The sequence below is a fragment of the Artemia sp. Qi Xiang Cuo genome, chromosome 17 (genome assembly GCF_049724085.1).
Source record: "Artemia sp. Qi Xiang Cuo chromosome 17, ASM4972408v1, whole genome shotgun sequence".
Lineage (NCBI taxonomy): Eukaryota > Metazoa > Arthropoda > Branchiopoda > Anostraca > Artemiidae > Artemia > Artemia sp. Qi Xiang Cuo.
In genome coordinates, this window is record NC_142810.1 from 50,135,183 (window position 1) to 50,149,910 (window position 14,728).

Below are 14,728 nucleotides of genomic sequence, written 5' to 3' on the forward strand. Positions count from 1 at the left end.
ATTATTAAAGAAAAAGATCAGGAATTAAATATAAAAAAAAACAAGTTTTTTAACTGATCAACTGATTGTGATTAAGAGGTCATTTTTAAAGAACTGGAAACAAAAATTCGAACTATAGTTTAAAGAGCAGGGTATTGACTAGGGGGCGAACCCCCTAACATACGTGTTAAAAATTTATGAATATAGAAGTTCGTTACGTAAGTTAATTCTAAGTTACGTATATTTATTACTAATAAAAACGTTCGTAAATAAAATTAAACAAGTTTCGAGAAAGCCATTTAACCAAATATAATATGCAAATCTTGTTTTAATTATTCATGTACGGTGAGCCAAAATCAAAACCTGCATTAATTCAAAAACGTTCAAAAATTAAATAAAAAAAACAAGTTTTTTTAACTGAAAGTAAGGAACGACGTTAAAACTTAAAACGAACAGAAATTATTCCGTATATGAAGGGGCTGTCCCCTCCTCAACGCCTCGCTCTTTACGCTAAAGTTTGACTTTCTCACAACTCTATTTTTTTAAACAATAAAAAAACTTTAGCCTAAAGAGCGAGGCGTTGAGGAGGGGACAGCCCCCTTCATATACGGAATAATTTCTGTTCGTTTTAAGTTTTAACGTCGTTCCTTACTTTCAGTTAAAAAAACTTGTTTTTTTTATTTAATCTCAGTTGAGCACGAATTGTTAGTAACAGTGCAACCTGACTTGATTTTCTCTACTTGCGCTTGAAATATTAGTTTCTTATTAATTGAAGAATAGGTGGTTAAGTTTGTTGTAACATATTATAATCTATGCTTTGAATCCCGAAAATGAAAACATCAGCTCCCTTCCTATTAAATAAGCCCCTCCTGACGTGTAGGTAAATTGCTATTTTCAAGTTCTTAAATTTATATTCTTTTACTTCCATCACAATGTTGTGATCTAGTATAATGTTGTGTTGTGATCTAGGATAAATGATGGAATAAAACTGACTAAATCAGGGAAGTAAAAATCATTAGATTAACTTTCTGTTGTCAATAGTAACACATGTGGCTTTGGAATACCAATAAGTGTTAAGTCATAAATATTTAAAGTAAATATAAATTGGAGCGACAAAACTGAGCAGTAACTGTTAATCATTGCCCATTTATTCTTGATTTCTGTGTTTCAAGCTTATAACTGAGCTTTTAAGCATATTCAGAAATTAACTGGAAGCACCATTGCATACTGGAAGCACCATGAGAAGCACCCAAAAGCCATGAAACACCATGAAAAAATTAACTGGAAGCACCATGTGAAGCACTCAAAAGCCAATTGAACAAATTCATCTGGTGAGGTGTGTTTAAAGCATGAGCATTGCAGGCAGAAAAACCGTGTAAGATGACCCAAAAAGCTTTTGAGTTACTGCAGTTAAATTACAGTTTACTTTCTGGTAAATAAATTTATTTTGTTGCAATTACAAAAAATGTGCAAGCCTTCTTGGAGCATATGCCTTGCTTGGAGCATACGTGTATAATTGCCCAATTTAAACCTTTTGAATGAATGCATTTGAATTATGGCTCCCTTTCTACAAAGTGAATTCATTCTGTTACGTTTGGAGCAAACATGTAAAATTGCCCAATTTAAACCTTTTGAATGAATGTAGTTGAATTATGGCTCCATTTCTACAAAATGAGTTCATTCTGTTACGTTTGGAGCAAACGTGTATAATTACCCAATTTAAACCTTTGGAATGAATGCAGTTGAATCATGGCTCTCTTTCTACAAAATGAGTTCATTCTGTTACGTTTGGAGCAAACGTGTATAATTACCCAATTTAAACCTTTGGAATGAATGCAGTTGAATCATGGCTCTCTTTCTACAAAATGAATTCATTCTGTTACGTTTGGAGCAAACGTGTATAATTAACCAATTTAAACCTTTTGAATGAATGCAGTTGAATTATGGCTCTCTTTCTACAAAGTGAATTCATTCTGTTACGTTTGGAGCAAACATGTACAATTGCCCAATTTAAACCTATTGAAAGAATGTAGTTCAATTATGGCTCCCTTTTCACAAAGTGAATTCATTTTGCTGCAATTCAGACTCAGCAGCAATTGTTGCTTAGAACATTCAAGCTACCGCCAAATTTAGACGAATTTAAAAGGGGCACCTTTATGTCCATTAATTTTGTCGTATGTGATTTTAACCAAAGAATTCTCAAAGGTACAAATGTCATGCACAATCGTCAATATAGTATTATTAAAAGATTCCTAAGAACAGTGACGTTTTAAACATCCCTTTAACTAGATTAATTAAAAAAACTTTTTCCACAAAATAAGTTTTTCAAAGAAAAGTAAAGAACGCCAATAAACAAAAATGAGCAAAAATAAAATAAAATAATCTACGAAACGTGAAACTACCGCAAATCAGCATCAATAAATAAATGAAACCCAAAACGAACAGAAATTACAATAAATAACCGAGTCAAACTCAAAACGAGCAGAAATTAACATAAGGTGGGCTCAAAACCCCTATGCCTTCCCATGGCCAGAACATAATTTGCACTTTACTGAAAAAATATAAATGTTTTTACTTTTATAACTTTAAGAAATCAAATAATATTAACATTTTGATTACTAAATATAAGTATATGTATATTAAACCGACAATGCACATTCATTTGTATTTTTTTCAGTAAAGTGCAAATTATGTTCTGGCTTTGGGAAGTCCAGAACATTGAGAGGGGGGATAGTTGCCCTCTAATCACTTTCGACTGTTAAAAAGGGCACTAGCCACTCCTATTTCCAATCGAATGAGCCCTTTTCAAAGTTTCTACGACAACGCCTTCGATACGAAGTGCCCTGGTATCGAAAAAAAACAACAACAACAAAATAATACATTGTGCCAACATCGTTCTTTACTTAGGCAGCGCGATTGCGCTGCCTATGAAATCCCTTAGATCATGGATCTTTTATAGAAAAAACAGCTTCTCAAAGATGAAGTTTGATAAGTAGATCACCTTAAACAAGGTTCTGTTGAAAAAAATCAGTATTTCTTAAAGGTAAGACAAAAAGACAGCGAATTCAGATGAAACATTCACTGTATCCTTAAAAGCAAAGGAAATACTCGTATGCCAATTGGACTAACTTGTCCGGCCTACTCATTAATTTTTGGGAAGTAAAACATTTAAGATAAACCAACATACAACCTTTGGGTTGTGCAGTTTAATTAATGTTGACATTTTTGATTCTCCAGTAACTTGCTCACACATTAGAAAGGCAATCCTCATTTATCCCTTCAATTTTTACAGAGAGGATGTATACACACCCTCCTATCCCCAAAAACTTTCTCTAATAAAAATTGTTTAAATAAAAAAAAAAACTAACACTGTAGCTAGACGCATCCAGACAATTTACCATAAAATAATTTAATCATTTTGTATGTGTAATCTCGCCGAAATATTTAAATTTCTCCTTTTGGACTAATACCTTAGAAAAATATTTTGAGAAGGTACTCTTGCGGCAATTCTTCATAATGCCCATGTTGCACGTTAAATCGTGTAACTAGAAATCTTCCTTTCTGTTTTCCCCTGTTTTTTTCTGACCATAGAGCCTTACAAAGGATTCTATGTTGAAGTGTTTTTTTCGTAAATTTATTGGTTGAATAAATTGATTGATTGATTGATTGAACCAGTACCATTTCTGTTGTCGCGAGTGTTGAAGGTGAGAAAAGCCGAAAAGTTCATATTACACGACTACTAGGCAATTGTTGAGGATTAGAATTGTGATGACAGTGGTCAAATATGGCTCTGAAGCATGGGCGCTCCGAAAAGTGGATGAAGATTTGCTTGATGTTTTCCAGAGAAATTGCTAAGGGATTGTTCTGGGTACCCGGCTGACTGACCGTATTTCAAACAATAGGCTATACAAAAATGTGGTTCAATACCGCTCTCTAGGGCTATAATTAAGAAAGGTTAAGGTGGCTAGGCAACAGTGCTTGGCAAATGGATGGTTTATTATTGAAGTTTGCTCTTTTTAGTCAACCACTTAAATTTGATCAGAAAGCTAGCCATCTTTGTTGTGGGTGGGGGAATCCTATTTGGAAAGATAGGGGAGTCCAAAAACTTTCATTAAAATGCGCAATAAGATAGGTCTTTAATAGTGTAGGAGGGAAGAGTAGTGTGGTAGCTGTGTTGGCCTGAGATGGCTTGGTGCTGCAGTGAGTTGTTAGTAGTAGTAGTAGTAGTAGTGCTACTTGAGCAAAACTGACACAATTCCTTCATGTCTACTAGATAGCATGCGTGATTTTTCATTTTTCACCCCTTGAAGAATACTTTTTAATCAGTATATATATCTACGAAATTCCTGTTTTGTCAAATAACTGTTAGAAACAGCTTTTTTTTTCTTTCTCTTAGCCCTTGAATTTCGGCCTATGAATCCCCGACGAAAACCAACTTGTTAGCAAGTCGAGTCAGTCTAAAGACCAGCAAAATAGGTTCTAAAGAACAGCAATGAGGTTCAAAAGAACAGCAAATAAGGTTCTAAGGGACAGAAAATGACGATTTAAAGAACAGCAAATGAGGTTCTTAAGAACAGTAAATGAGGTTTTAAAGAACAGCAAATGATGTTCTACAGAACAGCTTTATGCTCACCTTCGGATTTTTCCATTGGTACTGGAACCTGAGTGAACTATTTATGGCAGTCCCTTATAAGCTATCCTGTCACCCGCAAGAGGGGGGGGAGGGTAGATTTATGCTTATAAACTCACTAGTGGATGTCTGATCAATGGTATAAGAACAATGACATTTTGTCTAATGACAGAAAAAAACAATGACACTGTGTCCAATGACAAATAAAAACGGTCTCCCTTTTTTTATTATAAAAATCAATAATCACCTCCTCAATGGCAAATAAAAGCGATGACCAAGAAAAACAATGAGAGTTTATCGAAAAAAAAAGATTTTATCCTATGGTAGGAAAAAGAGATTTTCTCAAATCGTCAATCGTGTCGTGATTATGTCCTTCCGTGCGGTCGAAGTCCATCATCAGCCAAAAAACAAAATGCACGTTTACAACGCCACCTAACTCAAGTCTTGCTTTAATTTGCTGAGACCTGGCCGACTATCACATCTGTTCGTGATTCCATAGATAGAGATCAAGTAAAATTTTTGGGACGAATCGAATGGATCAAGTGGCACAACTCTCGAATACCCGACAGCTGCTACTAACTAATCATACTTTTTTTTTCGGCCCACCACAAGAACCTTACGGTGGTTCGTTTATTTAGTCCACAAATCTGCAGAAACACCAGCCAGCTCACTAATTGGTTTTAGTCACAATGCAAATGGCTAGATTGACTTCCAAGGAAGGAGGGACGCTACTTAGCACCTCTCCATTATCAGCCCTAAACTCCAAGAAGCAATTACACTAACACATGAGCCTTTGGAATCGAGAGAAAAGTTGAATCTCTATCTACGCTGAATCATCTGTAGGAGCAAAAAGTTCAGTAAGACAGAGAAGTTTGGGGTTCTCTAGAATAGAGGTTTTAATAAGAAATTAACTTTTCTAGAAATTTCAGTTCGATAAAAAGATCTCTTAAAACATGACTCTTTCTAGAACAGTCATATTTCTTCATAAAATAAAAACTACCGAAAGATATTCTAATGGAAGAACCAATCCAATTTTATTTATGATTACATAATAAAATTTATAGCTCCTAGAACCCTATTTGGTTCAGGAGCGAATATAACTGTCTATATGACTTTGAGAAAGTGAAAATTGATTAGGGAAAACTGTTGACTGACTGGGGGAAAAACAATTAAATTTCCCTAGCTCCCAATACACCGCAGGTGGTATATTCAGTAGCTTGATTTCATGAAAGTGTATGGGGATGGCAAAAACTAAATTCTCGGGGGGTGGGATAATTTTGCTATTTTTTCAATTTTTTAATAGAACTACAGAAAAAACAAACAATTTTTATATGACAAATGCCAAATAAAGTGTTTCTCAAACTTTATGGGTGGGGAGGGGGCGTTCAAACACCCCCTTTCCAAAATGAAAGCCACTGGGTATTATAGTGTGGCTGTAACCAAGAGGTTCGGTCGCATTCCATAAAGTCACCAGTGCGGTTTCATTAGAGAATCTCTTAGAGCATGAATCACCGTTAAAAAAAAGTATTAATTTTCTAGAAAAGCAACTTGATTCCAAAATTCTTTAAATAGGTATCTGTTCTAAAATAATGTAAAATTAAAAATATAAATCAAAAGTCAATGGAAGTTACTTTCAAAGGAGGTCCAACTTAGTTTTAATTAAGACTGATATCCTTTCTTATGGTTCTAAGAGTATAAGAAAATTGTGAAGTTTCTTAGGAAACAAAACTTGAGGGGGTCTTTCTAATATGAAACCAATTCGGTTTTACTTACTCCCAGTATTCTTCAACTGGTGTTCTAGTATGGTTGTGGCCGAAAGGTGTAGATGTGTTGTGGACAATCTTCAATGCAGTTTGATTAGAAGAACCCTTAAAACAGGCATCCGTATTCCACCAGTTATCTGAAAGAGAAAAAAAACATCTGTTTAAAAACTATCAAAGATTTAGAATAAAAAAAAAAAAAAAAATTGAAGAAAAAACTCGGGCACGTGTGTATGCAGAATTTCTATTTATTGTAAGCTGCTGGTTATGACAAGTTCCCCACATGAACAGGATTTTGCTGGCTTTTATTCACAGTTTATATAATTATCCAGTAAGCTTATCGCAGATCATTTCTGGTCTTCGGTCTCGGTGCGAACAAAAAGCTCCTCCCACTTCTTCGTGCAGTTATGGATCAGTGTGTTTGCGTCTATCAATGAGAAATGGTTACAAAGTGCATTATTCGCAATAGCCGGTTTCCACTTGTTTCCGATTGTTTCGTGTCTGACTTGTCTACCCGTGAAAAGATCTGATGCCGCTTATGTTTCTACGTTCTCTGGAGCACTAGCGGGTTTCCACTTGTTTCCGATTGTTTCGCGTCTGACTTGTCTGCCCGTGAAAAGATATAATGTCGCTTATGTTTCTACGTTCCCAGGAGCACTCGCACCCCGGTCCGGGTTTTTATAATGGGTGAAATAGAGAATGATCATACTGGATAATTATATAAACTGTGCTTTTATTAAATGGCTAAAATATAGATTTTTAAGAAAATTTTTTACTTTTAAATTGAACATCTCATCATATTTATTCCATCATCATTATTTTGGCTTTGTCGTTTCTGAAGTTCATTCATTTGAATGGACTCTGATTTCCAATCAAATGCATGTCAATCTGATGTAATTTTTTAATTTAGCATGCACTTCTATCATAAGCCAATGCTCCCTGGCACAGCCCTAAGTAATCTTACATTTTCCAAATTTCCCATAGCTTCCATTTAATCAACCTTTCGCTTGTTACTTGGACGAACACAAAAACCCACCCCAACATTAATCCCGGAGGCCAGGGTGGAATCTAACAAATTGAAAGTCAAATTATTTATGCAAGAAGAAAAAACGTAAAAAGAAAAAACAATTTTACATTTCGACACAGTCTGTAACACCTAAACAATTTATTGCAATAATCCCTAAGTGGCCTTTGTCAATGGTAACGAATGTTTGATAAGATGATAATTTGAATTTAATGCATACATCAAAATGTTTGAATTTTAGGCTGATCTTAAATATACAAAATTTAATAAGTTTAAGTTTACTATCTACAACTATTATTACTGCTGGCGACGTATTTTAGCATTAGCATACCTGAGGCAATCAAAGTTGTATATGCTCCCACTCCATCCTACTCTGTTTCGAGCCTCTCTTCAATGCCTTTCCTGAGCTAATTACTTCCTTTAAATTTTCTCATGACCGGTTTGCCACCTATTTGAGAACGTCCAGCTTATTGTTGTGCAGAAGTTGAAGTGCAAAAAACACTTTTTAAAGCCGATCGTCTTGCATTTGAAAAACCAACTACATCATATCCTGTTCAGAGCTTAAGTCTTCACTCCCTATCTTGAGCTTTTGACTTCCTTTTAATTTTTTATTGCCTGTTATTACCTATTTAAGGACGTCCAGCTTTTCGTTTTGCACGAGTTGAATTAGCAAGAAAGTACTGCTTTGTAATCACCATCGAACGTTTATATCAATAGCAAAATTTTTTTCAAACATGACATACGTTTCATTGCAGTGGCAGATCCAGGGGGAGCGCGAGGGGTGCACTCCCCCCCCCTAGCGTCGTCTAAAGTAGTGTAATTTACTTACTTAACGCAAGTTTGTGCTAATTAAACTTGCTCTTCTCGCAAGTTTATCGGATCAACCTATTTTGCGCCCCCCCCCCTAAAAAAAATCCTGTATCCGTCCCTGTTTCATTGCGCGTAATTAGACTCGGAACATATACGTCAGAGCCATAGTTTCATTTGCTACTTGGTTTTCTATAGGAAAGATTTGTCATTGCGCCAACGCGAAGGCGGGGTCCTGAATCTCGTTTGGTTTTAGTTCTGTTGCAAGAATTTTCAATTGGGAGTATAGAAATTTTTACTACTGTATATTACCTTTACTGGGATCCAAAACACCAACTAACTATCACAATTTATCTTTTATTTTAGCCCTGGAAAACCAGCGTAAGATCCGTGTCAGGTTTTTCCTCTGAGAAATTAATTAAAAAAAACAAGTTTTTTAAACTGAAAGTAAGAAGCGACATTAAAACTTAAAACGAACAGAAATTATTCAGTATTTTATAGGGGGTGTCCCCTCCTCAACGCATCTTTCTTTAAGCTAAATTTTTGTATTGTTTATAAAAATATATTTGTTAGAATTAGAAAAATTTTTGCGTAAAGAGGGAGGCTTTGTGGAGGGGACAGCCCATTTCATATACGGAATAATTTCTGTTCGTTTTAAGTTTTAATGTCGCTCCTTACTTTCAGTTTAAAAAACTTGTTTTTTTAAATTAATTTCTGATCGTTTTTTAGTTAATGCAGCTTTTATTTTGGCTCACCGTCATTGAATAAGTAAACAAAATTTGCATAAAAATTTTACTTTTCTTTTGCTAAATGACTGTCTCAAAATTTGGTTCTGACGTAATTTGACGTAATTTGGTTCTGACGTAAGGTATTTCCAAAGAGGTGCTATATACAGTACATGGGGAAGGGCAGTGGCATTATGCAGCGACGCAAGATATTTACGGCAGAACCAATGTCTATTAATAATAATTGACCCATACGAGATTCGGATTTTCACTTATACGTGGTGTACAAGCAGAGTCCCGTTGGAGTGGAGGCTTCGAACGATTGGTGAACAAGGTAAGTAATACTCTCAGATAGTTTCACAACTGAATCGCCCAAATGGATTTCTTCTTCGCACTGCTCCGGATTGAAAAACAAGATGGCAGATTTTGACACATTGAACGATAACCCTACTTTATTGTATTCCCTATTCAACACATTGAAACTTTTCTAAAGTCGATCAGTGGACATGTTCAAATTAAGCAAGTTGTCAGTATACGTCATCAATGAAACATCAATCACTTTTGAAACATAAGACGTAGCTACTTGGGATTGCGCTGGCAGAACAATATTGTTGTGCAAACTCGGAGATACAACCGAACCTTGTGTGACTCCTTTACGGACTGGTACAACAGCGGATTCGACCGGATTTGAGGGTATTTTGATTTGCGCACTAAGGCTTTTGTACATATAATATAATACTCTGATAATGCACAAATTTAGCCCTTCTTTCTACGCTTCTAGAACGATCTGCGCGTGCACCGACGAGTCAAAAGCCCGGCTCACATCAAAAGAGCCAATAACTAGTGGATTACCCGTTGTCTCAGAATCAGACATAATAGCAGCAATGGTGAACAGAGAATCAGCACAACCGAGCCCCACCGTAAAACCAAACGGGTGGTTTGGCATTTAGCAACAGTGTCTAACATTTGACAATTTAAGCATTCTAGAGGCTTGCATAAAACTGGCGACACAGTAATTGAGCGATACGAGGAGCATAGGTCAGCTGGCTTCCCTTTTTTCAGGACGGGCATAAGTTGCCCTGTACAGAAAATATTGGGTACAAAACCAACAACGAATATTATCTGACACAATAATGTTAACATTTCATACAAAAGACGAGTACCATTCACAAGGTGAAGTGCCCACAAACCGTCAACTCCACACGATTTTTTCTTTTTCAACCTATAGGCATTTGAAGTTATATCAGAAACAGATACGGTAAAGTCCGGAAAACTCGAGTTTGATAGCACAGATTCAAGTTCTTCGGTATACGGTCTAGCTACACTGGGATTCGGGCACTAAATTCGCTCCTAAAGTAAGCTCGCCAGTCATTTGGATCACTAGGCATGGACTTAGGCGTGTTTGGGCGATCTTCCATGCGGTCTTTCCATAAACGACTTGGATCATTAATTACTCTCTCTGTACATTCATGTGGTGCTGCTTGAGAGCTTTCTCAAATTTACGTTTTGTGTTTACACGAAGACAATTCAGCACACCGAATTTAGGACGACCACTTTCCCTCCACACTGAGAACCAGAACTTCGCATCCTGACATACTTTCACTAGCTCTTGATTCTTTGAGAACCCCGGGGTTTCAGTTCCTTTACGAATTTTCCTAATGGGAATAGCAGCATTTTCTGCGGTTAGTAGTGCGTGTGTGATTTTAGCACAGAAAGCAGTAACCTGTATTTTAGTTTCCTGTATATATTCTTATGCACCTTGGCTTGCAGTGTTTCTACATAGATAAAATTCCGTCTATGCACGAAAAAAAAATTAATTAAATTATTTAACTAAGTCCGGCATGATGGAATGAGTATCCGGAATTGAATAAAGAGACATTAACAAATATTCATATAAAATGTTTAATTACACATCAAAAACAGAAAAAAACAACTTTCTTAACACCATGACGTACTAAACTATGGAATAAATATCCCATTCAATGAATAAATTCATACATTCACATATAACATATAATTAAAAATACAAACAAAAACAGAAACTAAAGTCAATTTAGAAGTCCAAAATGATCAAATGAGAATCCTATGAAATGAATGTCATATATGGAATGAATATTAATTAATCCATGTTTGTGTTTTTATATGAGAAAAATGAGGGACTAAAAGAAGGGAGACCCCATCTCCGGACATCTAGAAAAATCAACAAGTCATCGTAAACTTTAACGTTGTTATATGTTGTATTATGTTGTTATATGTTGTTATAATTTATGTTGTATATTTGTATTGTTTTATGTTGTTATAATTGTAGTCATTTTTATTACCATTATTGATATTATCATAGTTGTTACTATTATTACTATTAATATGAGTTTTATTACCAAATCACAGAAAAAACTGAAAATTTTCAGAATCTTCAAAACCAAATGAAATGCATGACAACAACTTGGGCCATTCAATTAAAGTGATGAGTTCCCATGGTACGCCTAAAGTATAAAGACCGGTCAGAAATGTAACATAAGACATTTTGAGATGCCATTCTTCAGCTCAAGCAATCCGTAAGACAGGGGCAGATCCAGGATTTTTTTAGGGGGGGGGGACAAAATAGGTTAATCCGATAAAAAAAAATTTAGGGGGGCGCAAAATAGGCTGATCCGATAAACTTGCGTTAGGAGCAAGTTTTATTAATGCAAACTTGGGTTAATTAAGTAAATTACACTACTTTAGACTACGCTAGGAGGGGGGGGGGCGATCCCTGGATCCGCTACTGCCGTAAAAATACCTGGTTAATATCAAAAAAGAAATCCCTGAAGAGCATCCTCTTTACCACTGGCTTTCGGTTTAAGTTTCTAAGCTTTTCCCTTCCCCTAGATCAATATAGATGACTTCCCATATTTTTCCTCGTTTAATGAAACCGGTGGTAACTCATCATTCTAGCAGAAAATAATTCATCAATTCCTGTTTTCCTACAAGAATAGATAGCTGAAAATCAATTCATATAAGTCCTAAAAATTAAGGATTCTTGTCACTTCCATGAAGTCATTAAACAAGAGAAAAATCGTGAAAAAAAAGCTGAAACAATTGAGTGCACTAGACTATTTCGCTAAAAACAAAAAATTATGCCGAAAGATTTGCACAGCAAGTGTTTTATTTTGGGTGATTTCGGATGTAATTATTAATTTTTTTTCGAACAATACGCCACATATTAGGACTGGAAATAATAGCCATAATCCTGTGTGTTAATAATCTGTTATTGAAAAGTGGAAAATTATGACGCTTTTTCACAAGAGCAGAATGCCTCTTTCTCGCATTGTGATTATGTCTTTTCATTCTCGAGAGGGTTTGTTTCTTAGTTTGACACTTAGCCTGCCAAAATAAAAACTTGTATCTTTCATTTATGCCAAGATATTAAGCCAAATGAGAGTAAATATAAAAATGAGGGAGTAGTTTTTATAACTTTAGAACTAATCTTTTGGCTATCACAATGGAGTCTTGGCACTGATAAATTTTTAGACTTATGTGAAGGGATTACTGAGCCAGGTAAAGGGGTTTTTCTTCGTCACTATTGTTCGATTCATTTCAAAAATGACTAGTTAAAGATTAATTTAAAAGTTTTTCAATGAGTATGTTTTTTCAAAGGAAAGTAAAGAGCTAGATTAAACCAAAATGAGAAGAAATAAAGTCAAAAGGACTTTCCAAGCGTTAAACTACCAAAAAATAACCATCAATAAATAAATGAATCCCAAAACAAACAGAAATTACAATAAATAACCGGGCCAAACTCAAAACGATCAGAAACTAAGACAAGTGGGGCTGACGTCCCCCCCCCATTGTCTTTTGAAGACCAGAACATAATTTGCACTCTGATAAAAATGTCCTTATTTCGGGCTGAAAGTTCTTATTTCTCATAATATCGAAAAATAGACAAAAAACACACATCATAACAAAGATCATTGAACAAAACAACAAATGAATGTGGATTGACAGTTTAATTTGCATATATTAATATTTATTCCTTAAAGTCTTAATAATTTTGTATTTATTAAAGTTAAAAATGTATAATCATTTAAGATACATTTTGTTTTTAGTGAAGTAAAATCGTATTGTGGTCTTTAGAAGGTATGATGGGGGGGGGGGGGGGGGTCGACCCCACACATCATAGTTTCTGCTCGTAATTCATATTCGTTTTGGGTTTCATTTATTTATTGATGGTCATTTCTTGGTAGTTTTACTCTTGGAAAATTATCTGACATTGTTTCTGCTCATTTTTGGTTTAATTTAGCTCTTTACTTTGCTTTGAAAAACTTATTTCGTCGAAAAAGTTTTTTCAAATAATTCCTGTTCGCTTTTTATGGTCGTACTGTGTGCTGACAAATGCGGACACATGAGCTAGATTAAGACACATAAAACACCCAAAGTTCCAAGGCGTCTAACTTGGAACTTGGAACGCATGGGAACTTTGGAAGGGGAGTCTTCCCCGCCCTCTTAACTGCCCCCCTTCCCTCAACATGATCTGTAAGTTTCAAACTAGTGCTCTAAGCTATTCTGGATATACTGCTGATACAGCCATTTGACAGCTTGTATACATACAGCGTGTTTCAACTTAATTTAACATAACCCCCAAATTTATCTGAAAATGTCTCCTTAATGGCCTTAGCGTTAATAGTAGTATTGAGAGTAGCGGTAGAATTAGTAGAGGTAGTATACATATATTACCTTTTGGTTGGTACCCTTAACATGCATACCCCCTTAACATACCCCTTAACATGCATTTAAAGTTACAACTTAATATTCTAAGCTGTTATGGCCTTTTGACAACCTGCATCCACAAACTGTGTTTCAATTTGATTAACTATTTTCTTCAACATTCCTTGAAAGTTTCAGTGTAATACCCTTAGATTCAATAGGACTAGTAGTAATCGTCATAGTAATAGTTGTAGTAGTAACAGTCGTAGGTCGTAGTAGCGGTAGTAGTAGCAGCAGTTGTATTAGTTGTTGCAGTAGCAGTAGTGTTAACAGTTGTAGTAGTATGCACATTTTGTGTTTTGCCCAGTTCAACATCCCCCTTAATATGTTCTGAAAGTTTCAAATTAATACCCAAAACCGTTCATGGGACTCTGCTGATACGTTATTTTGATAACCGGCATGCATTAGAGTGTGTCTTTATTTAGCTCAACACCTTTCTAAACATTCCCTGAGAATTTTAACTTCCTACCCTTAGCCCTAGAAGCAGTAATCGTAGCAATAATAGTAATAGTGGCAGCAGTATGCGATGAGTGCTCCCTTAAAGTTTCAGCTTAATATCCTTTACCTCAGTAGGAGTAGTAATCGTATCAGTTGTAATAGTGGTGTTAGTGATAACATGCACATAGTATCTTTTGATTAGTTCAATATCCCCTTGAGCATACCTTTGGTCAATATACAATCCACCTCATTATTACCCTAAAGTTCCAACTTAAGACCCTCAGTCATTCTTGAGCTTCCCCCTTTTGATAACCAGCATGCCGATAACATATTTTCATTTAGTTCATCAGCATTCTCCGAAGGCTTAACTTGAGTGCACTGGTCTTTTTGAACACCAAAGATCAAACATGCCCTCTTTCCAAATAACAAATGGTATATGAAAATACTAGAAATATTGCATAACTTGCAGCCCTTGCTCTGAGGGTTGTAGGGGGTTGACATTATCAACATCCCAAGAGGCATAGTTACTGGACCTGAAACTCTGTTGAACAAAATTCTTATTTAAAATTTTTTATTGCATCTCTTTGGAGAGTTAATAGGCTTGGGAAGAGGGATTCTTGCC

At 35.5% G+C, this 14,728-nt stretch overlaps 1 protein-coding gene across 2 annotated transcripts in view; it reads right to left on the bottom strand.

Annotated features, from left to right (window-relative positions):
- The window catches only part of LOC148942302 (sodium- and chloride-dependent GABA transporter 1-like), a 191,651-nt gene that overhangs the window by 115,022 nt on the left and 61,901 nt on the right, over positions 1 to 14,728 (bottom strand). For both annotated transcript variants that reach the window (XM_089103634.1, XM_089103635.1), the window contains exon 5: positions 6,383 to 6,509. In XM_089103634.1, coding sequence (XP_088959760.1) covers positions 6,383 to 6,509 — 127 coding nt within the window. The remainder of the gene's footprint in view (positions 1 to 6,382; positions 6,510 to 14,728) is intronic.